The sequence below is a fragment of the Urocitellus parryii genome, chromosome 8 (genome assembly GCF_045843805.1).
Source record: "Urocitellus parryii isolate mUroPar1 chromosome 8, mUroPar1.hap1, whole genome shotgun sequence".
Classification (NCBI taxonomy): Eukaryota; Metazoa; Chordata; class Mammalia; order Rodentia; family Sciuridae; genus Urocitellus; species Urocitellus parryii.
The window spans coordinates 17,552,976-17,578,430 of NC_135538.1; the positions used below are offsets into that span (position 1 = coordinate 17,552,976).

The 25,455-nt window shown below is 42.8% G+C and overlaps 1 protein-coding gene across 2 annotated transcripts in view; it reads right to left on the minus strand.

Annotated features, from left to right (window-relative positions):
- Sash1 (SAM and SH3 domain containing 1) overlaps positions 1-25,455 on the minus strand; it is a 222,383-nt gene that overhangs the window by 36,761 nt on the left and 160,167 nt on the right. For both annotated transcript variants that reach the window (XM_077801791.1, XM_026401955.2), the window contains exons 7-8: positions 23,337-23,449; positions 17,805-17,906 (exon numbers count right to left, since the gene is read on the minus strand). In XM_077801791.1, the coding sequence (XP_077657917.1) occupies positions 17,805-17,906; positions 23,337-23,449 (215 nt within the window). The remainder of the gene's footprint in view (positions 1-17,804; positions 17,907-23,336; positions 23,450-25,455) is intronic.

Here is a 25,455-nt window from a genome sequence, read left to right on the forward strand (position 1 = left end):
GAACACAATGAGTACTAATGACCACCTCTCCTTGGAAAACAGAAGGTTAGATAGGGAGGGGGTCCAGAGGCTGCCTAAACTAAGAAAAAGAGAGGACACTGGAATCCACAGCTCCCGAGTGGAAGGTCACGGTTTACCTTGCAGAGATCCCAGGTTCTGGAGCAGACTGCCAGCACTCCCTCCCCCTCTCCTGGGCCTGGCCTGCCTGTCTTCCCTGGCTGGCTGGCCTCACTCTTTGGCAAGAATTGCATCAACCCTGTGCTCCCCCAAGTCTTCTGCCCCAGAACTGTCTCCTCCCATCCTTCATGGAACTTCCTCTTCTTCCTCCTGTTAGGGTTCGCCACAGCTTCCCTATATGGCCTATATACTTCCCTATACTGCCTTGGACCCCTAGAAATGAAAACTGCTTCTTCCACGTGCTCTTTGGTTTATGAACTCCCTTTCCCACAGCCAGCTCAGGGACCACATGTTCCGCAAACCAAACTGTGGCAGGGACTTTTCCAGTGCTGTGCTTCCAAAGGTGAGAATGTACCAAATGCCCACCATTCCCAGGTACTGTACTGAGGGCTTATAGGCATGACCCCATTTCACAGACAGGACGGCAGGGGAGAATTGGGAAATTTGTGGGTTTGCCCCCCACCTTACTCTATGTTGACAAGGATTTTCTTCACCCAGAGTGACTTAAAATTGTCAGGAGAAATAAGAAAATGAGAATGTCCCAGTAAGAGTGGGGTCAAAGGAAGAGGATCAGTCCTGGGTCTCCTGAGACAGAACACCCCGGTTTCATTTCCAAATCTTCCAGCAAATCATGTTACTTCTAGGGGTCCAAGGATTCCTCCATGAGTGACTTGACATAATGATATTCACCCTACAGTGCTGTTGTTTCTAAAACTGTGTGCACAGAATCAACAGCTGGAGTTTGGTAGTGCTTATTACTTCTGCCGTCTTCTATTTTATTATTGACTAAAATTCAATAATCATCAGTGCTGATTTTTATTCTTACAAACTGCTCTTTTGGGTGCTGTGGAAAGAGCAAGGCAAGAACAGCGGTCCCACGTAAAAACTGGGGACGTGGTAATGTTTGAAGGTAGGGGGCACAGGCTGCTGAGATGACGAGAGGCCAGACCAGGATGAGGAGCCAGGAGTCTGCAGCGAAACAGATGTGGGTTCTGATCCCCTTTGTGGCCCTTGGCAAGTGGGTGGCCTTGAACATGTTTCTCACCTTCTCTCCTTTCTAAAACAGGCCTCGAGAAGCCTCCTGGGCACTTGGGGGGGATGGAGGAGAGTGGCATAGGAAGCCTAGTGCCTGGTAGTCTTGGAAGCCCCAGGTCAAGGTGAGACCCAGTGAGGCTCTGGAGTGGAGTTATCCAGACATTGAGAGGAGGGCGGAGGGAAGACACCTCTCTGACTTTGCCTCCAGTCCACTCCTCAGGGCCTCCTGAGAGAATGGGAAAGAGGGCTGACATAGCACACCCCTTCTCAACGTAACTGCTGCCGTCTCTTGGAGGACAATTCGGGTGTCCACAGAGCTACTCAAAGTTGGGCTCCCCATGGAGACTCAACTGTCTTTCTGAAGGCAAGAAGCTCTGAAGGGACAGTGACCAGGTCTCTTTCCACTTCTCTTATATTCATAGTGCCCAGCACAGTACCTGCCCATAAATATTTGTGTAATTTGGCGTGGAGTGAAGAAATGGACTCCCCAGCCCTGTAGCTCCCAGGCCTCACGGTGTGACAGGGTAAATTGGGAAATTTGAAAACTAGACGGGGCCAGGCCATCCTGGGAAACTTCCTTCCTGGGAGCGAAGAGAATTCATGAGGGAAGGGCACCGCTACTTTTGTTCTCAGGGAGTGGACTTGAACTTAGCCAGCACACAGTAGGTTTTCCAGACACAGATGTGAGCATCTCACTTCATTAGCTGCTCAAAACAAGGTCCAGAGGGCTGGCTGCAGAATGTGCCTCAGAGGGCTCAGATCCCTTCCCTTAGCTCCAGTTTCTGTATGCTCCACCCCACTGCTCAGAGATGATGTGGAGAGAGGCCCCTCAGAGCCCTGCTTCTCAGCCCCACACCTCCTCAGGGCATCTCAGGTGCCCCACGCTGTCTTGTGCTGGCCACCTCTGCACTGGCTGGCTCCTCTTCTAGGGAGAGCTCTGCCCACCCATCTGGAAAGCCTCCTGGCCTCAGCTGCCCAGCTGCAGTCATCCGAGGACTCTGCACACACGATGCCACCACCGTATGACCTGATCCCTCCCTGCGCTCCATTTTGAAGTCATTTTTATATCTCTATTTTAGGGGCATTTATTATAAATTTCTGGTTATACATGATACATATTTAATGTTAAAAATTGGAAAATGCAGAAACACACAAAGGAGAAAGAGAAATGGCCTATCCTCTCCATATACTCAAAGAGAAAAGTTGGTAATATGTATTTTTTGTCCTCCCAATTCCCCAAACACATGCAGAGGAGAATTTTCTCTCTCTCCCTCCACCCTTATGCTTATGCTTTTGTACAAAAATGAAGACATTTGACCTTAAGCCTCCCCATCGTCCACAGGCACTACACCAGTGTCCCCAAGGGCTCTCTCAAATGAACACACAGACTTAAGTTGAAACAGCACACCTGCCTGTAATAGTGCTCCCTCCCCAAGACCATCGATGAGCTGCAGGTTCCGCCAGAGAAGTCCAGAACTCTCTGTGGACACTGCTCACACTGTTGTAAAACCCACTCTGTAAAATTACCATGCTTTGAGAATCTTCCCATGTCAACAAATAACAAACAAAAATACAATAATGATTTAATAGTATTCCAACACAGGATTTACTTAAATAGTGCTTGCCATTGGACATTTCCATGTTTCTAATCGTTCAACATTACAGGCAATGCCCAGCACACACTTTGGAGTAAAATATCTACCATGTGAAACACGTTCTTTTAAAAAAAATAGTAGAATTGATGAGTAAAAAACATCTTTAAGACTTTTGATACATATTAATGACTTGCTCTGAAGATGTACTATTTTAAAGTCTCATGAGCAGTTAAAAAGGGTATGTTTCCTCACACCATGGCTAACACTGAGCATTGCCATATTCTTTCCTCTTAGATTAATAAAAATAGCATCTGTGCTGGTGCTAAGTAGACCTTTTCTGGTGGAAATGAACGAACGAGTGATGGAAGGAAGGAACTGATTCAAGGCATTCTAAAAGGCAGGGGTTACAAATCTGTGAGCTGCCTCCCTGGGCTTTAGAAGGTGACAGTGGAGGAGTCGAGGGGTAGGGGGAGCTCCAAGACAAGCTCAGAAATGTGTGCACTGTAGGTCAACTGTGGTGCCTGCACACGGGAAACACAGACGCAGGGATTCAGGTGTGGGAGAACTCACCTTTGGCTGGGGACACTGAGGCATGCTTCTGTGAGTGGGAAGGCACATGTCTCGGGTTTGGGGAATGTTTACATATTCCTAAAAAAGCCCGAAAGTCCAGTGTTTGGATAGTCCCGAGGCCCCACTTCTTTGTGCCCCCTCTGACCTTAGATGCTTGCCTATTAGATAGACAAAGAAGAGTCCGACTTGTGCCGGGCCTTATAAACAGCATGTGACACCAATCAGCGATGGCTTCCCTGCCCCTCCTCTTCTCCAAGCTGGATTTCATAATCTCTCCAACCAGCCTGATCTCCCTCCACGATCCAAGAAATGATGCATTCAAGGTCCCTCCCTACCTTGGGGGTAGCATGACCGTCTCTCTCGCTGGTTAAGTTCAAAATTTTTCCCAACAGTGAGGACTGAGCAGCGTCCAGCCACCGCAGGGGCCTCTAGTTATAGTCACTGAGTTAATGTGTCGTTCTTGGTGTTTACCAAAACATTAGTCTCGCTGTGTTTAAAGAAGTCATATTCAGTTAAAAATGTGTAACTATATTAAATACAAAACACATTGTGGGTTTTTTTTTTCACCCTCTTTTATCACGAAGAAGTCAGAGAAGGAGACTCATGGGTTTAGTAAGAAATATTTTGCTCATTGGATGGTGACATCACCGTCTCTGGAACCGGGACATTTTTGTCAGCATATGGAAAAAAAGGGGAGATTCCATTCTTCTCCCAGAGGTGCCATGTAACACTGAAACAATCTCTCCAGCAGTTTCAAAATTAACTTGTTGTCACCAGGCTTGAAGAAAGAAGAAGAGGAGGAGGTGGAGGCGGGAGAGATGATAATTATAGGATACTTTTATTTGGAAAAAGTACGTGAGAATTTGAGGTAATATTACTATCCCCGAGGGGCAGAGACTTGTCAGCACTTAATTCACTTAAGAAACTTTAAAAAAAATTAATGAAGAACCCAAAGGAGCAGCCGATGGGTTTTTTTTTTTTTTGTTCCACAACAAGCTCTATTCTATTTCTTAAACCTGTGAAATCTGAATTGCTCTTAATCCACCCCCAAATAATGTACTACTTTCCCCCAAAAGGAGGAAGGAGAAAACAGAAGACGTCAAGAATCCTACTGTCAGGTCTAGAGCAACTCAGAATGAGGGTGAACCCACCCGCCCCCCAAATTTGCAAGTGGTCAGGGAGCCAAGGAAATGCCTTTCTGCTCCTGAGGGTTGGGGTGGGATGTTGGTGGAGGAAAGAGGGCTGAATTCCCTCCCATCTGTAAAATTCGGGGAGATTTTTCTGTGTGGAATTATGTCACCCTGCCCGTAGGTCAGGGAACTGGCTGTCCATATTAAATAGGCTATGCTAACGATGTGACGGTAGAAAGGGGTGCTGGGCAAGGTGTCCACAGCTCTGAGGAGACCTTTCTAGGACCAGAGCGGTAGACCAACACGTATCTCTGACATGAGGCACCCTGAAGGTTAGGGCAAAACCCCAAGCCCCTCATGGCCAAGTACCCTGGACTCTCCCGTGCCTGGAGGAGGGATGATTCACAGCGGTACTGCCAAGTAGGGCAATTACACATGCATTGGAGGCTCCAGTTTCTGGAGCTAATGAAGTGTTCATCCCCAGAGTGCTAAGAGTCCGTGGGGATTGGGTGGTGTTACAAAGTCACATTACTCTTATGGCATCTCAGACGGACTGACTCACGGATCAGGCATGATGACTTCTGGGACAGGGCTGCCAAACAACTTTGTCCAGGCCGATGACGAAATAGAAATACAGAAAATCGACAGAGCCAAATGGTCATGGGGGAAGGTGTACGCACCACGCCCCTTCCTCCAACCCAAACTCCCGCCACTAGGTTAGCAGTCCTCTGGCAAAGCTGGAAGCAGATTGTCACCCCAGAGTCAAGACCAAAACCTTCCCATGATCCTCCCTCTGTCTGCAGAATGAATAATAAACAAATCTACTCCAAGCTCCAAACTGAGGACATCTAGGCTGATTTCCTATTTTCGAAAAGGAGTCACAGAGAGGTGGGGGGACTGATTGTTGCCTGATTGATAAAACTACCAGGTCACAATCTCTGCCAAACACTGAGCCTTGGAGTGTCTTTCTCACAACAACTAGAAAAATGACCAACAGCCCTGTTCCTTCAAAACCAGTTACCAAAATCCAGCAAAAATATTCCACCAAGAGCAACCAAACAAAGGAAGGTACAAGATCTAATGTATTAAAATTCAAGCACTCCATGGTGAAGGTAAGAAAGAAATTCCTGAAGGCCCCCAGTTCTCCCAACCAGACTGGCAAATATCCAGAGAATTCTTTCATACAGGACCAAATCTGGAAGGAAAGAAAGTGCAGGGCCTCTTCATCATTTAAATGGCTAATGGGCAGCAATGAGTGGAGAGATGGAAAGTCAATGGCAAAGCCAATCCTGATTCAAAGGAACTCACTAGAACTGGAGGATGAAGGAAGGCAGGGTGGCTCTGCCCTACCAATCACCCATGAACTAAATGGCTTGAACTTGGCTCAGCACCTTTAACAGTCTCAGGAGAGACGGACAGAGCACAGGTGTCCCGAGGAGACCATATTCCGCCATGTCCCTGGCCATTCATCAGACCACAGCAGCAACACACAGAGTAAAGCCCTCAACTGTATCTTGGAAGAAGGGGAAATCTGTTGTCAGAGAGTATGGAAAAGGATCAAAATATGGCGACTGTTACATCAGCACAAATAGAAATGTGACCAGAGCCAACCAAGAATGATCAAGGTAAAAAAAACACATGACAACTATTTAAATGAATTATTGGGGGCAGGGAGATGGGGGCAGGGAGGAAGAGAAAGCATAGAAAAAAATCTGATATTTGATCTCATATCTCTACCAGAAACAAATAAAAGGAAGGCAAAGAAATTCCTAATTGTTTCATGTTTAATAAGAACATGAATGCAATTCAATGAGTCTGCAAGACAAGATGTAAAACATGAATGAATTAAAAAGTTACAGACATGGGCTGGGGTTGTTGCTCAGTGGTAGAGCACTTGCTTAGCCTTTGTGAGGCACTGCGTTCGATTCTCAGCACCATATCTAAATAAATAAATAAATAAAGATCCATCAGTAACTAATAAAAATATTTTTAAAAGGCATAGAAATAAGGAAATAGAAGACCGAAACAATCCAATATAGAACAAATTCCTAAATAAGAATGAACAAAGAATGGAAAGTATCTCCTGGAAGCCAAAACATGAACAAAGGGAAAAGTTTCATGATACTTAAATCAATCTTCTCACAAGACCCAAGATTTAAACTTACCCAGTTCCTCACCTAGATCTTGGATTTGCTGCTCCCTTCACAGACATGTATTCCTCTTCTATCCCCTGGAGAATTTGCATTTTGTCACCTTCCCTGGGGAGGCCTCTTAGATGCTCAGTGGACTTCCTGTGTACACCTGCATACCAGGTGGGCATAGCCCAATTAAGTCCACAATCATGCCATCCATTTGTCTGTATTCTCTTTTCAAGCATAACTCTGCACAGGAACCAGCACATGTAGGTACTCAATAAATGTCTGCCTAATGAGTGAATAAAAGAATGCTTGAGATGGCATTCTTTCACCTACTCCCTGGGCCAAGAAGTGATTTACATTCTTTTAGGAAATTATGATGCAATGTTATTAGCACAGTACTACCAATAGTACAGGGAATACCGGACTGTCAGAGGGGATGTGGTGTGGTTTAAAAAAAAAAAAAAAAAGGAAGAGAAACATGAGCAAAGAATAAAATAGAGAATAGAAGAAAAAGGGATGTTTTTATAGGAATTATTCTGTTGAATTATAATTCAGTTAAGACGTTACTTTTCAAATGAGTGCCACTGTCTAATGACTGACTGTCGTTCTAAGAGCTTTGACACAAGAGGTATCTGGGGTGACGAAATCCAAATGGACTCTATAAACAGGTGATGGGCAGCCTATGATCTCAATGGGCTGGTTTAGGACCCAGCTCATGGGATCAGGCTTATTGGATGCTCAGTTTGGATCCTCTCCATGTGCCATGAGAAGACCTGGTATCTCTCCATCCCATCCTGAAAGTACGGCTTGGCACTAGAGCATATGAATTAATGACGAATAGACATGTGACAAATTGATAACAAAGAACAAATGTTGGAAATCCTCTCTTATCCTCAAACTCCCTGAGGTTGCTCCCATAAGCAAAATAAGAAACTGTTATTGCAAATTGAAATGCCAATTCCTAACCCAAATCAGACTGTATCTATACTTAGATATAATAGGTTAACAGGGGGAAAGTGGTACGTAGATCTTATTTAATAGTCATGTATCAGATTGGACAAATCAAAGTGATATTTTTATAGTTAAAAGCTATATATCTCTACAATTTCATGGGGCTCAACTTTATTAAAAAAAAAAAAATCAACAGGGGCTGGGGTTGTAGCTCAGCAGTAGAGTGCTTGCCCAGCATGTGCGAGACCCTGGGTTCGATCCTCAGCACCACATAAAAATAAATAAACAAAATAAAGGTATTGTGTCCAACTACGACTAAAAAATAAATGTTTTTTTTTTTAAAAAAAAAAACCCAACAGACCAAACCAAATCCAAAAGTTATATGAGGTTAAAAATTTTATAATAGATATCTTCAGATTATATAGTACCTGCATATGTTGTTAATATTTAATTTGATTCATGTAACCCTTGATATGTTGAGGAGGGTCTGCAGGCACCACCCTCAACCTCCTGTATCTGTACAAATTGGGTGAAAACAAAGATGTAGCCAGTTAGTTTGCAAAGAGCCAAACTTCTAGTTATTTCTGCACCTGTGGTGAGAGTGGTGAGAGTATCCTCCTTGTATACAGAGGTATACAAGCCACATCTACACACTTAAAAGAAATTACCATCAACACTGAAAAACCCCAGATAATTTCAGTACCACTCACCCCTCACAAAGTCTACGCAAGGCCAAACACGCTTACTGGATCATACTGAGCCAGCCCTAGACCTACTCACATCCAAGTGAGTTATCTTCTGAAACAGAAAACAAACTGCTTACGGACTCCATAAAAGTATAACTAAGTAATCAAGCACTTTTTCTCAAAAGACTTGTTCTGACCAAGCTATCTACTAATACGTAAACTTAATGGCATGTACAAAAATAGCACTTTTAGGAGAACTCAAGAATTTCAAGAATGACAGCTACTGGGAAGGTCAGAAGATGTTCATACAGAGTAAAAGAAGCTAAGATCCACTGGGGATCTGCACTCTGGGCCCTTAATCCTTGCAATACCCCGAAGGGATGGTAGGATGGACCTGTCTTCTAGGTAAGGAAACCAGCACAAAGATGAGTGACCTGCCACAGAGACAGAGCTAACAGGTGGGAGGGAGGGTGGGCTCTGGGCCCAGGTCTGACTCACGTCTGAGCTTAAAGGGCCTCTCAACTGCCCACACTGGGCAAAAGCCTGATTTCCAGAGGTTGGTTACAAGCAAATGCCTCCTTCTCCTCTAACTTTGTTTCAACATGGTACTCTTAAGGGACTAATCAAATACATGCCTCAGACTTTGGACCCTGTCCCAGGGAGAAGGCTGGGAATGGGAGGAGGCAGTAGGGAATAAAACATAGGAAGTCACCAAGCAACGGCTCAGTCAGCTTAGATCCAGTTGGAACACATTTCTTATTTCTCAAAAGACCTCACTGTGTATGTTTTTCAAATGGATTGATTTTGCCTCTTAATCTTACCCCAAACTGTATACCTAGGGAATGATTACTTTTACCCTTTTAATAAGAATTTTAATATGTCCCCACTTCACTATCATTTTAGTTTCAAAATTACCATTTTATGAAAATACTAGGTAATATTTCTTTTTTGTATATTCCCACCCAAACATATAAAGTGGAAATTCACAGAAATTGCCCATAAAAATCAGAATAGCCATCTGCAGACTTTAAGTCTGCATTAAAAGAGCAGAATCAATAAAAATTACTCTAAATGTAGTTACACTTAGAAATATTTAGAAAAGGATTAATTATTCTGGCACAACATAATACAGAGTGGTATGAAGAACTGCTGAGCTGGGGATGAGTGGTATGAAGAACTGCTGAGCAGCTCAGTGGTCAAGCACTTGCCTAGTATGGGCCAGCCCTAGGTCTATCCCCAACGCTGCAAAGAATTGTTGATACCTGTTCCAAGAACTCAGAGCATAAACGCCCTCTGACAACTATTGCTAGGCTTCATTTCTTCTTTCTCCTGTTCATATTATAAGTGAACTGAGTAGACTCACCTTTTTTTTTTTTTTTTTTAATAGTTTGCTGAGTTGCTGAGGCTGGCTTTGAACCTGCAATCCTCTTGCCTCAGCCGCCTGAGCTACTGGGATTATAGGCATGTGCTACTTCGCTCAGCTGAGTAAACTTACCTTTTGAGTGAAAAATAAAACAGCAAAGCACGTGTCCAGCCATCTCATGTTTAAGTCTAGCACCATTAAAACTTCAATGAGTAGAATGATTTCCTATCCATAAATTTTAAAAATTGCCAATTAGAATTCTTTTAGGCTGAAACCCTCACACTGAAATCTATGAAAGAATTCCCTAGAAAAGAAATACAAAGGAAAAGGTAAACACGGAGCAAAGAAAATAACTTATTCAGAAATGTAAGTTGTTTCTACACTTGAAATCTATCCTTTTTTAATTTTCCTTACCACAAAACACAATGATGTGGGACAAGATGGTGGAAACAAGGTCAACTATTTTTGTGGCAAAACAGTTCCTACATATATCACCAACTCCAGGACTGTGGCATACATGCATCTTCATATCATTTATGAATTGAACAAATTATGCTGCTACATCATGAAAATCTGGAAATCCTACCTTTTTTTTTTTTAACTTGTCAGGAATATTTCTAGGTGAGAGATTTGGGCATACAAAGTCTTCCTTCAGGTCATACAGGGTGATATCAGTGACACTGGTTTATATTTTATTTGAACACCTTTAAATAATAAAAATAAAACTGCCTGGGCATAGTGGCACACACCTGCAATTCCAGCTACTTGGAAGGCTGAGGCAGGAGGATCACAAATTCAAGGCCAGTCTGGGCAACTTGGTGAGATACTGTCTCAAAATAAAAATTAAAAAGGGCTAGGGATGTAGCTCAGTGGTAGAACACCCCTGGGTCCAAACCCCAGTACCAGTAGATTGATAGACAGACAGATAGATATATAGATAGGCAGACAGACAGACAGAAGGGCAAAAAAAATCCCAATAATGTTTAACCTATATGTATATGTATTTTCTAAAAATTCCTCTGGCTTTAAAAAATATATTCAAAATAAACACATCAAGAATAGTCCATATTTTTTAAAAAAATCATGTTCAGCCCAGAATAATATACTCTAAAAAGAGCACCATGAGTCTACACTTTGAAGGGTGTTATTACCTGCTCCCCAAAGGAGTCAGAATGCAAGCTGCTTAGGGGCCCCAGAAGCATGTGCTCTAATCTGTCACCACAGTGCATAAAAAGTGATTATAGTGTTAGCCTTTTCTTCTGCCATAATAGAAACTAAGCCATTCACTGCAAGAACCACACACACAAAAAAAAGGAACTATGAGGGATGACCTGGTTTCAGCGCGTACTAGAATTGCTAATGATGTTTTAGAAAGTTCTAGTTTAGACTAATGCTGTAGTAACCACTCCTTCTAAAACATTATATCTGAATCAGCTGGCTTATTTAAGACACTGTCTCTTATTGATGCAGGTGAAATGACTTTGGAAAAATTATGTAAAAGGCTGAGGTTGGAGGTGTTCATTGGTAGAGCAGATGCCTAGCATGCACAAGGCTTGGGGGAGGGGAAAGAAGGAGGAGGGGGAGAAGAGGAGGAAGGGGAAGGGGGAGGGGGAGAAGACGAGGAAGAGGAAGGAGGAGGGGGAGAAGAGGAGGAAGGGGAAGGGGAGGGGAGGAGGAGGAAGGGGAAGAGGGAGAGGGAGAAGAGGAGGAAGAGGAAGAAGAACAAGAGGAAGAGGAAAGGGAAGGAGAAGGAGAAGAAGACAATGACAACTGAGTAAACCTCGATGCTGAAGAGGGACAAGGTCATGGGTTCCAACTTCAGAAAGTGCCCAAAAGCTTTAACAGATGCTCACAGAAACATCTTAGAACAGGGGAGATATTTTAGTTGAGACCTTCACAGTCCTCAATCAAGGAAACACTTAAAATAGCCTTTTGTAAAAAGTAAAAGAAGTGGCCACGTGGCATTCTGTCTCTCTGCTACCCCAAACTTTCAACACAGTTCAACCACGTGGCTCTCAGGCACCTCACACCAGGTTAGTGGCAATAATTACAGGCTACGGAGATGCATGTGGGTGGAAGGCATTAGACTGGCACCACAGTTAACATCCTACATTTTGGTGCTCGGATATTTCCCAGTTCTACATCTCCCCAAATGCAAAAGTGACTGCTTCTGAAACGATGTCTGGCTTTCCAAGATAACTCACTTCACAAACACACTTCATCACAGCGAATTCACACCAGCAAAGAGCTCTGGCTCCAGGAACACCACCCCGATGTTTAGGTGGGTGAACATGTTTTCTATGAAGCGAAGCAAATGAACGAGGAGAACCAAATACGTGTTTACAACAGATTATTAAGAGCTCTCGTACTTTGTTGTCATAATATATTTTTGATACATTATATGTTTTGAAAATAATTTAAATGTCATCATAATCAAATGCTTGCAGTTTGGCATATTTTGGAACGATCTTTTAGTGTGAGCATTTTCAATGATATTCAAGCATCGGGTACAGATCACCAACTCTTATCGACCAGCTTCGCAAAAGCATAAAAACCAATGATTTAGTAAGATTTACACCTTGAGTAAAAAATACTACACAACCTAGTAAAGCAGAGAGCACGATTTTTTTAAATGTTCTCTTAACAAGAAGTTCAACGGAACCACCAGGCACCAAGTTGATAGATCGCATAAAGCAACAGCTCGCATAACCTTTCCCCTGGCAGAAGACAAATGAACATAAAATTACTAAAATAAATTAAAAGGAAAACATTAAACGTTCAATGTTTAACAAGGAATAAAGTGAAGGTCTCCACCAAAACCCCTGTTTAAAATGCTAGCACTCCCAACAGAAGTTTATTATTAATGAGAAGCAGTGCAGAACAGATTCTCTTTTGGCAAACAGAAAGCTATTTTTCACTTCCCCTGGTAACTATCTTTAGTACTTAACACTCTTGGAAAGTAGGAATGTGCATATGGATTTATTGTGAGGCAACACGCAATTATCTAACGCCAGTTGTGGGGGTGGGGGAGCCTATGAAATCAGCACAAATGAAGTCCTAAGGCATGTCAGACATCAATATAGGCATTGAGGCTTGGTGACAAAGGCCTTATGATCCCCGAAGCTTTCATGGCCAGGGCATTCCCAATGAGAGCCAATGGGCTATTTACATCTCAGTATAGAAAGGAATCGATAGAAAGCTGAAAATTGCCTAATTCATGGCGGCCAAAGGAGGACACAGTGGGAATTATCTGAAATTAACTGCTCTGCCATGGAGACAAATCCAGAATAGTGAGAGGGAATATTCTGGTTGGGGAGGGGGAGTGTTCAAGCTGAGTCACCATAAAAACACAGTAAAGGCTCAAGTCAGGCAGGAGCAGCACCAGTCGGATGCATTAGGTTTGCAATCAAGTTCAAGCAAACCTCAGTGACAGGGGAGGCCGACTACAGTGCTAACAGCAAGACTCAATGGGTGTGTCTGCAGGAAGTCAAGGAGCCAAAGGCACGAGGTAAAGAATACTGCTTCAGAACACTCTCTCCATAACACAGAGCCTCTCATCAGCCACATTCTCAGCTCTAAGAAAGAACATTCTTTTTTTTTCTTTTTTTTCTTTTTTTTTGATACCAGGGATTGAACAGGGATTCTTACCCACTGGGCCACATGTCCAACCATTTTTAATATTTTTATCTAGAGACAGGGTCTCACTGAGTTGTTTAGGGCCTCACTAAATTGCAGAGGCTGGCATTGAATTTGCAATCCTCCTGCCTCAGTCTTCCAAGCCACTGGGATTACAGGCGTGCACCACCGTCCTCAGCAAGAAAGGTCACTCTAGTGGAAGTTCGTACGCTCAGGGAGGGAGCACGGGATTATTTCTGGCCCTTCATCCATGACAACAGGCTGAGTTTCTTTTCCAGCCATCTAGAGAGAGACAGTTTGGTAAGAAGTTAATCATGGAAATGTGGACGTGGCATGTCAAAGGAGTGTGTACATGTGGGGGTGATTTTAGGCTCTGCACTAATGGGCAGGCTTTGTCAGGGCAAGACTGCCTCTCTCTCCTTCACCTTTGTACCCAAACATCTAGCGATAGGACTGCTCCATGGGAAGGGTTCCATCAATGTCTCCCAAATGAACGAACACGGAAATGCTCAAGAGAATAAAATGCCCAACCCTTAAGAAGAACCAGTTTCATTCTGTGAATTTATAGCTAAGTGATGGCTATGATTAACCCCTTGAAAGGGGTCCAAGAAACCAGAATATAATAATTCTTCCTTGGTGGCTTGTACAAAATGCTTACAGCATTCAACATATGTTTACTTTTTCCTAAATGAGACAGGCTTCCCTCCTTGCAGGCTAAGTGTATGAGATTTTACTACAGTTCTCCTCTGTGTAGAAAAAATCTTCTAACTTCCCTGACTCAGACGTGTTAAATCAATAGAGTAGAAGTGGGTCTGATACTAAAGAGTCCACTTTGGACAAATGAGTCTGTGTTTTCTTGCCTGAGGCGGGTTTGAATCACACCCATCCTTAGTTACTGTATTTATTCTTCAAGATTCTTTAGGTTCGTGATTTAAATTATGTTAGTCTTTAGGACTTGGGATAAAAGACCAAAAAGGCACAATGAAAGCCATGGACATGGTTCTTTTGATGACCTCATGGTCCCAGGACATAGGGCTGGCTGGCCGATGACACATTTATTATTATAGATGGTAACGTCTCATTCTCTTTCACACAAAAGCTAACTGGGCAGGGCTTTCAATCTCATAATCCTTTAGCTGCAGTGGCAATCCGGTGCTTGTTTCAAGAAATCAGGGACAAGAAGGTAATGAGAGGGTTCTATTTACTCCTGATAAACCACCATTTGTTGCTTGGATGCAAATAAAGGTAAAGATTCAATCTGTAGTGGCAACACATAAAACATGCTCTTAAGGCAGCCAGGAAGCATGAGTGTTCAAACACAACTGTGTTTATTAAACATTTCAGTGTGAGCTGGACACTGGGCTAGGTACTCAGTGGAGAGACCAAGAACACAAAAAGCTTGTCTTGTTCACAGAGCTTGTGATTTCCAAGAAGCCAGGAAACGTACAATGATTTCTGATACTCTAGAATAACGATTTAGGGTTGATGTATAAATCTACCTTCATAAAAGCACAGAACAGGAAGCAATGAATACACTTGAGAAGGCCAAGGAAAGTTAAAGCTGGAACTGAGAGTTGGACTCCACCTTGAAGGATGCAGGGATTTCCACCAGGAAAATTTGGAAGATATGTTTTAGGTAGCAGAAACTGCAGAGAGGTACAAAAGCACAAATAAAGTTGGTTCAGTTATGCATGCAGGGTCCAATGTGGCTGGAAGAGAGGGTGCTGGGTGTGGGGATGAAGGATGAGATCAGAGAAAATGATTAAAGCCAGATCACACAGGGCTTTTTGAGTGGGCCAAAAAGTTTGGAATTCATCTTATAGAAATGGAAAACCTTTGGGCTTTTTCAAAACACATGATTGCAAGAAAAGAGGTAGGCTTTAGAGAGATGTTTATCTATATGGGGCATGGACAAGAGGCTGTGGACCCAGAGGTAGAGTTGCTTCCAGATTTTGAGGAAGATATAAGCTAACAAGCAAAACAAAACATGTACATTCCTTTCCCACACAGTTTGATCATGGCACCATGAAATGTCTACTTGAAATTCTGGAGTTTCAATTCCTATAATCCCTTGAAACCCATACTTTAAAAAGCACTGCTTTGGTCACATTAAAAACAGCACAGATAACAAAATTCATTGAAAGTGAAAAGGAAGCAGTCAGATGATGTCTTTTGGAAAATGATATAATCTTATGTGTAGAAAATCCTAAGACATACAAACACACACACCATTTAAAAGAAGAAAAAATATATATACCCTCAGGAATAAACTTAACCCAAGAGGCAAGAATTAGACACTGAAAACTGCAAACATTGCTGAAAGAAATTTTAAAAGACCTAAATAAATGGAAAGATAGATTTATAGATTAAAGAACTTCATATTTTTCCTATAACAATATATTCTTTTCCTATAGATTCAATGCAGTTTTTTATTAAAATATCAAGGACACATTTTTTCAGAAATAGAAAAATCCATCCTAAAATTCATATGGAATCTCAAGGGACCCCAAATAGCTAAAACAATCTTTAAAAGAAAAATAAAATTAGAGATCTCATGCTTCTCAATTTCAAAACTGAACATAACACTGTGGTAATCAAAATAGTATGGTACTAGCAAAGTACAGATATCTAGACCAATAGAATAAAATAGCCAGAAACAAACTCTCACATGTATAGTCAAATAATTTTCAGTAAGTGTAAAGACCATTCCCTGGGGAAAGGATGGCCTTTCCAACAAATGATTCTGGAAAAACTGGATATCCACAAGCAACAGAATGAAGCTGGACCCATATATTATACTATATACAAACATTTAAAATGGGTGAAAGATCTCAACTTTATAGCTAACAGCTATAAACAATTAGAAGCTGGGTACTGTGGTGCATGACTGCAATCCCAGCAATTTGGGGGGCTGAAGCAGAAGAATCACAAGTTCAAGGCCAGCCTCAGAAATTCTGAATACCCTGTCTCAAAAAAATAATAAGGGCTGGGGAAGTAGCTCAGTGGTAAAGCATCCCAGGGTTTAATCCCCAGTACCAAGAAAAGAAAACTCAAGATATCTTTTTCACATTGGTTTTAGCAATGATTCTGGGTTCTGACATCAAAAACAATGCAACACAAGGAAAAATGATATTGGATTTCATAATTAAAACTTTTGTACATCAAAGTAAAAAGGCAACTCACAGAATGGGGGAAAATATTGATAAAACATAATATGGTAGGGGATTAATATCTAGGATATATAAAGAGCTCCTACAACCCAACAACAATAACAACACAATTTGAGAATAGGCAAAGGACTTGAACAGAAATATATCCAAACATATACAAACAGCCAGTAAAACTTGAAAAGATGTTTAACATCCTCAGTCATTAAGGAAATGCAAATAAAAACCACAAATAAGGTAACATTTCATAACCATTAGGATGACTATTATCAAAACAAGAGAAAAAAAATTTTTTAAACGTGAGTGAAGAATGCTGAGAGAATTTGGAGCTGCAGCAAACTAGGAGCATTACTGGGCAGGAATGGAAGATAGAGCAGCTACTATAGGAAAAAAGTATAATGGTTCCTCAACATAAATTAAACATAACTAGGTGTAGTGGCACCCACCTATAAACCCAGCTACTGTGGAGGCTAAGTTTGAGGTAGCCTGGGCAATGGAGTGAGAACCTATCTCAAAATAAAAAACAAAAAGGGGTGGGGATGTACCTCAGCAGTTAAGCATCCTGGGTTCAATCCCTGCTACCACAAAAAAGAAAGAAAAATAAATAAATAGAATTACCATGTATTCTAGAAACTTTTACCCTAACCATGACCCAGAAGAATTAAAAGCAGGGACTCAATTAGATACTTGGACACAGCAGCATTGTTTACGACAGCTAAAAGGTGGAAACAACCCAAGTGTCCATCAATGGATGAATGGATAAACAAAATGGTATATAAATACAGTGGTATATTATACACCCCTAAAAAAGGCATAAAATGAGAAACATGCTACAATGTGGATGAACCTTGAAAAAAAAATTATTGTGGCTTAAAGTAACCATACACATGTGGACAAATACATGATCCTGCCTCCATGAGGTGCTTAGAGTAGTAAAATTCAGAGAGACAGAAAGTACAATGGTGTTGTCAGGGGCCATGTGCAGGGGAGAATGAGTAGCCATTATTTAATGGGTGCAGAGTTTCTGTTGGAATGATGAACCACTAGAAGTGGATTGTGGCACTGGTTGCATAGCATTGTGAAAGCACTTAATGAAATTGAATTGCACATTCGGAGACGATTAATATGGTAGGATTTTTGTTGTGTGCATTTACCACAAACAAACAAGCAAAAACCCCAGCAGGAATAGCATGACTCTGACTATCCAGGAGTCTCTATTACTGAGAATAGAAGAGAGGCCTTTTCTCAGACTCAGGGGAGGGCTGGGAGTTAAAGAAAGCACCACCGAGACAGAAACGGCACAGGTCATCCCTGAGCAGCAGAGCAGGTCAAGAGGCTCAGAGACAGCAAACTCACGTTGCAGGTGGAGGACCCATCAAACGTCGGGTAGGAGCCGTCTGGCCAGTCGGTGGGGTCCAAGGACGCTGACTGCCGGTGCTGGGCCTCGTACTCCTTGAGCTGCAGCAAAAAGAAATGGAAGATTGAAATGGAAATCATGGCTGCATGCAGGCTGTGACATGGCAGCAAGATCCCTTTGGGGACCTTCTGCATGCCAGTGTTGGTGACCAAGTGCCAGTCCAAGACAAGTCTTCCAGAATCAGAGGAAGATGAACACCCTGCCCTGCAGGTTTCATCAAAATCAAACAAGGGGTTCTTTGTATCCTGACTTCCACAGAGAACCTTGATTTCCCCTCCAACATCCAAACACATCTTTCCTTGGTGCAAATTAAGTTTGAAAACAGAAACTGTCTGTCGTGTGGCCTCTGACACACCTCCAACATGTATAAGTCAAAAGCACTCTCTTTTCAGGAGACAATGGGCGAGGCTGCAGACATCTCGGGGACATGGGGCGCTCAAACTGACTGACCTAAAACTCACTTGCATTTCTCGTTCAAGAGAGCAAGTGACTAGTTCAATGTCACGACCTAACAAATGTTATGGAGATTACTGAGGCCCTGGAGGATGGGGAGGAAAATGACCAGACAACTGGAATGTCTTCAGAGATATTTAAAACTTCTGATTACAAACTAAGTTCCTGGTTTTTGAAACACAGAAAGACAAGTGTCAGGTGTGGTGGTGCACACCTGTAATCCAAGGGGCTCGGGAGGCTGAGGCAGGAGGTCTGCAAGTTCAAAGCCAGCCCCAGCAACTTAGTCAGGCCCTAAGCAACTTAGTGAGACCCTGACTCTAAAACAGAATACAAAAAAGGGCTGGGGATGTAGCTCAGGGGTTAAGTGCTCCTGGGTTAAATCCCCAGCACCAAAAACAAAACAAAACAACAAAAAAAAAAAAACCACAGAGACAAGTGAAATGCTTCAGGAAAAGGAGAAAATTTGACAGCAAAATCAGATGAAGGATCTTTGAGAATGGCCTATGTGAGAAGTTCTAGGTATGTTTTCATAAAACAGAAACTGAACTCTGCTACTTAGCACAATGAGGTTGTCACTGCATTAATATTCTATTATAAAGCCATTTTTAGACATGAATTTAAGACATGGATCAAATCGCATTCCATGAACCAAGCCAATTAAAAACAGAAATAGCCTGATCAGAAACCCATGTGATAGTGACAGGGCCCATCCCAACCTCTAGAGCTCTGGGACGTGGCAAAGCCACCACACTGACCCTCCTTCCTCTGGGAGAAGGCAACTTTCCCAAATGTTATTTTTGCCTCAGAAGTTCTCTCCTGGACATCTGTGGGAGGAGTCGGGCATTACTGATTATTGGGCAAGAGGCTGGACCCAGATACTGAATGCCAGCTGGGAAGCTGGGAGCCCAGGGCAGTTACTGAACCCCTCTGAGTCCCCCCACCATGCTAGAATGTTCTTCTTATGTGGACGTATCATTTTTGAGATGCTACATCCTCCCTGAATACTCGAGAGGAGCTGCCAGTTGGTAAATGGGATCATTATGGGATTATCAGGTTTTCTTTCCATTTTCATGCTACACCTTAGCCTCAACTTACCAGGAGCAGCCAAATAAGTTTCATTGTAATGAAAAATGATACAGATTCCTAACTGGCAATCATCAATCAACTTAGTTTTGTTTTTTTTTTTTAATCTAAGGACTTTATTTTGTACTTTTACACAAATGTGGCCTTGAGGAACCAAAACACATGCTTATCAGATGGATAAATGTATAATGTTCAGGACTCAGATCACATTTCACAAGTAGTCTTTAGTATCAGGATTTCTATGTTTAAGGAAATAACAACCATCACATCACCTCCAAAGGTCACTCTCACTCTCCTTTAGACTGATTTCCAGTTAAATTTTCAAAAAATGTATTTTTCTATAGCATACTCCATTGTTGCTGAGTATCATTATGCCAAAACAATCCACAGTATTCTGTTTTATCCAAGGCTTTAAATGCAAGTTTATTCCCTACTCTCCTGTCTTCGTACCTCTACACACACACACACACACACACACATACACACACACACAGACACACACAAACACAAACACACACAGACACACACACACACACACACACACACAGGTAAATGAATAACCTATAACCTCCAAGAACCTCATTGGGCTTCCTCTGCTTTGCACAGCCAGTAAAAGATCTGAATACCCTGAACTTGCTTGCCAAGAACCACGTATGCCCTTGAGATTAGTACCTGGAAACTGTATTATTCAGAACCGGCCAATTACATTGAGCCCCCTAAACTTTTTTTTTAAACTAGTGAGCTTGACTTTTTTAAAACACATATAGTAAATATTCATCACAAAACTACTAGAAAATGTTTAAAATGCCATTAGATTGGATGGAAATGTACAGTTAATAAAATATAAAAAATCATAAATTAAGTCGGCTATCTTTATAAATTAGGCGTTGAAAAAGAGTGCAATGAGTGTAATTTAGTGAACTTCATTCTCTTCAAATGCTTTTGTGGCTTACCATGTTGTTTCACATATTAGTACCTTGTAGTCTTTTTCACCTCGATCTTCATTTGTATTGGGTAACTGGGTTTCCAGGGGTGTGAATGGCGGCTGTATAATTTAGAGTGGGAAAACAAGCCATCCGTGAGATCAAATTCATATAAATGAAGCCTGGTGGACCCAACTGCCTCAATTTGTACACAGGCAAAAAACTGTCCCGATACAATGACATCCAGCTCCAGTGGCGCATAGGAAACTCCTCTGGTGATGGATGTCGTGTCATTATCAATCAGGGTTCACATCCAGAAGTTCTACCCATGAGTCTTTGCAACTTTGATTGACAGTGGAAGGCATAGCCCACCTGACATCCTGGAGCCATGATACACCCTGACACAGCCCGAGGGGTTTGGGCCATTCTCATCATGGTCAGAACAGGAGGTCTAGCTTAGCTTTTCCTGTATACAGGGATCAAGTAAATTTAGATCCTCAAGCTGGCCACAAGCTGAAGGATGCAGGTCCTCTCCGCTTACTGTTTTCTGTTCCTGATCGCATTTACTTCAAGTGTTTTGTCTCTAGCTAAAATGAATCCCATCGAGGGCCCAGTAATGGAGATGCATGCTGCCCCGAGAAGAGCAATCAAAAAAGCATTCCTGCCACTTCATCATCTGTCAGAGGGCACCCAGCCCTGTACGGAGAAGCTAGTAAAGTGTGAAGAATGCAACTGTTTCTTTTTCCTGACTGTCCGCTTTCCTGGATTGCCTCATAGCAATATTCTTAAAGTCTTGATGAGTACGGAGGCTGCATTTGAAACTAGGCAAAGATGCCCACCTGGCAGCAGCCAGGCTGCATGACTGAAAGCTACATGCAAACCTGCACACAAGACCACTTTCTCATTCAGTTCATCTCTGATGTAAACAAGGCTAGCTGCTAAAATTACAAGCTCAGGAAGCTTGAAGCAATTTTTTTTTTCCACTTCTTCCCCAAGTTTGAAAGTATTCCTTGGTTTCTTTGTCAACTAGTGAAAGATGCTATATAAGTTGGATGAGAGTAAGGTCACTTGTTAACATTTTCCCCTTGCTCCATGAAAACTAGATTAGATACATCACACGCAACTTCCTTCTCAAACACAGGTGCTGTGGGATGTCTGTGGACATCTTCTGCATTCTCACCTTCAGTTTTACTATTGAGAAGCAGTGTGGGGCATCACTACTCAGAGGACAGGTAAACATTGTATCTGTGAAACTAAATACAGGTTCACTCTTCCCATATCTGTTTTCTAGAGATTCAGTTAGATTTTTTCCAAATGCTATGGCATGACCAAGGAATGGAACAGGGCGAGGGGCAGGGATTGCCTCAGCCAGCAGCTGTGCCACATGGTCAAGGGCATAGAAAGGAGACAGACCAGGCTGAGCATGAAGCTGCAGGAGATGAGCAATGTGGGCAGGATGTTGACACCTGTTACCTGCTCCATCACCAGTCCCAGCAACAACCCGCTTATCTGCAGTGAGCCCAACCAACATCATCCCTGCCGTTGCCACTGCTTTAATCTGCTGGGGACTCTGAAAGCCAAGGTCACTGCACTTTTCCAAATTCAGAGATGGAGAAATGTTAGCAGATGGGTATCCCAAGGCAGCCCTATCCCTCAAATCACCTACTAGATCCAGTCCCACTCTCCACTCACAGAAGTGCTTTTTCTTGCAGCATTGTTTCAGCAACACTTGCTCCTGAGGCTCAGAGTCAGGTATTCTAAGCTAAGCTGGGTATGCTTATCAAGGTTTCAGACCTTTAAGATTCCATTTAATGGTTGCTTTGGTTTGAATGTATTTCCCCCTCCAAAATTCATGTTGAAATTTGGCTGTCCCTGTGGCAGGGTTAAGAGGTGGGAGCTGGAATTTTGGAGATCGTAGGGCCATGAAAGCTCTGCCCTCATGGGTGGGATCAATAAAAGAGTAAGTTCAGCCTCTTTTCCCTTCTTGGCCCTTCCACCTTCTGCCATGTGAGCATCCAGTCTTCCTCCCCTCCAGAGGACACTGTGTGCAAGGTGCCATCTTGGATGAGGAGCATGGCCTCCACAACACAAATCTACCTGGACTTCCCAGCTTCCAGAACTGGGAACCAATAAGTTCAAGTTCATGGTTTTTTTTTTTTTACATTATGCAGTCTGTGGCATTCTACTACAGCAGCACAAAATGGACTAACACAAAGGCAGAATTACAACTCATTCAATGGTTCCATAGTGACTTGGAGGCTTTTGTTAGTTTCTAACCCTACCTACTTATGACTAGTCAGCACAGTAAGAAACCAACCATTCAAAAACCAGTCAGCTCATCAGTCAACAACAAAATAGGAAACGTCTTAATAAATTACTGCCTCATTTCCATAAACACTATTTCAGTATCCAAAAGGCTAATTGGCTTCTAATTTAACTCAGGGGCAGGGGAAAGACACAATAAACTGCAGATAATATTATTTTAGGTGTGAAAGTAAGCAAAATTTTAAGGCATTCCTGAAACATAATTTTGATCTCTTAGAACTGACATTTATAATGTTTATAATACATTTAATTTTGTTTAAAATTTTATTCTTAACCATTAATTGAATTACATTCTTATCAGTTTTTCCCAAAAGAATTCAGAGGGTCATTCCCTTATTGAAGTGGTCCACAGATGAAAGAGACCTGCCACTCATTTATTCATGTATTTACTGAATGACGTTTTACGTTGTCAGGTGGAATGCTTGTATCAAATGAATAGAATGGAATCAATATTTCATCTGACAGTGCAGGTAAGTGATGGCCATCAAAATATCAGCAAAATATGACTTCAGGGGCTGAAGGCGTGGCTTAGTGTAGAGTATCTGCCTCGCATGTGCAAGGCCCTGGGTCCAATTCCCGGCACCATGTCCCCCACCAGCATTACTTTAGATATTAGATTCTGGACCCTTCGATGCCCCCAAACATCTTAAGTGTAAGGAGGTGTGAGCCCAAGACCTGCTCTCTTACCCTGGCGAGGGCTTCTTCGATGGTGATCATCTTTTCTTTGACCATCATCATCAGCTGAATCCGCTCCTCGTCACTCATCGTTATCTCACTGGCGACATAACCAACATCTTCTCCTGGAGATTCAAGACAAAGGACATCAGAAGTAAAACCCAAAGAGGAAATGGGGCCCGGCATCCTCTTGGACAAAGGCAGGCTGCTTCTGACTGACACTGTCTGCACTGTCCATTACGGCTGGAGCAACACGAAGCAGACACATTTTGCTTTTTGGGATGCCAATGAGCGCGGCTACTTGCAAAAAGTGTTCCGAGAATATGTGGATGCAACAATAGGCGCAAATCTTTCAAAATAACCAGCACTTTGGGAGAGGAGCATCTGGTTTTGGAAGAGAGCTGACAAGGAGCTCCTTGTGACAGGTGGAGCAGAGATCTGATTTAAACACCCAGCTGGATCTGGTCCATGCTCCAGGTCTCCTCTGGCCACGGGCTCTCAGAGTCCTTCCATTTGAAGTACAAAAGAGAAGAACATACATTTGCTGGAAATGGGCGTGAACCCTCTGCCATGGCAGAAAAAGGTAAAGCCACAGAGCTGAACCCTGCAGCCTGCTCCAGCCCCACATTCCTGATAAGTCACGTGGCTGTAGGTCCTCACAGGATAAGCACGGATAATAAAATCACAGATGGGAAGTACGCTGAGCTCAATGAGGAAAGGTACTATGGGCATTTGTATCTGGAAGTGTTATTGTCATAATAATTATCCTAACTATGAGGAAAGGTCAGCTTCCAACTTAAGACCACTGAAGAGGAAGGGAATCCCCGTTAGGAGCCTTTGAAAGCCCTTTTCCTGCAAAGCAAACAGGCTGCATCACACGTAATATATTTGAGGCAGCTGTGCCTTGGTCAGCAGGTGTGAAAGGAGGTCGGTGACAGTGGGCTGCCCGCAGGGGAAAGCTGACATCCAGCCCCTCATCTTTCCCCTTTGCCCTGTCTTCCTCACACGCTTCTGAAATCCCAGCATCTCAGCCGTGGCTTAGCTGCCCTGGGTGTACAGGGACAGAACCAGAGAGTCTAGCTGCAGACTCCTAGGAACCCATTACAGGCAGAGCCTATCTTGGAATTTATGTCCCCTGTGTTTCCCTGTCTCATTTCCATTTTCTAATCAATCAATCAATCAATCAATCAATCAATTAATTCAGAAGTGCCCTCAAGTTTCCATTGCCAGGCGAGGAGAGACTCCCGCCAGGTTAGTGCATTTCGCTATCCCCACAGCACAGCAGTGCTGGGGTGTGGGGTGGGTTTTTAATAAACCCTGGGAACTGGTAAGATGCTGGCTTCTTCCTTCCTCCGCTCCCTCTCTCCCCACCTCTCTTTCTCCAGAGCTTTCTTTCTAAATGAGACTTCATTTGAATACAAGATTCATTTTCAATCACAAACGATCCTGGGTTTGTATCCAAGGGAAAAACTGGGGGTGTCTCCGAGCAAGTCCTCTAAGTAGAACAACTTAGAAAAGTGACCGCACTTGAGTCCTGCCCAGGAAGCCAGGTGGGCAGCGGGGGTGCCTGATGTCCAGGTCCCCTTTTCTCATTTCTGTGCAGGAGTCACTGGAGAAGTGTGCTGAACAGGGTCAGACATGGACGTTTGATTTTGTCAAGAAAGACCAGTAGTGTCACTGGTGAGGAATAAAAAATGTGCCCTTATTGATCACCATATTTAGTCAGACTGGAATCTGGAAGTGGATTTGTTCTGGTTTTCTCTGTGAAGACTGGGGGAACATAAATTACACAGGCCTCAAAGGGATGACATATTTACTTTCCATCTAAACAACAACAAAAGACAGACCCAGAGTAGGGCAGAACCGCCTTCACAAAGCAGCCCGGGCAAATTCCCATGATGTCAGACCATTAGAGAGTTTCTAGGGGCAACAACCCCATAACTGGCCCTGCCACGGAACAGCGTCAAAAGTTCAGGGGGATGCAAAGGCTCTGAGTGGGGGCGTGGACAGGAGGGTCCCAAACTAACAAACAGGGGGACTCTCTCGACCTTTGAGGTTCGCTCAGAGAGTAAAGATATTTCTGAGTTCTGTGTTACTGAGAGCACTAACAATTTGGTCTTTGCTCCCAGCT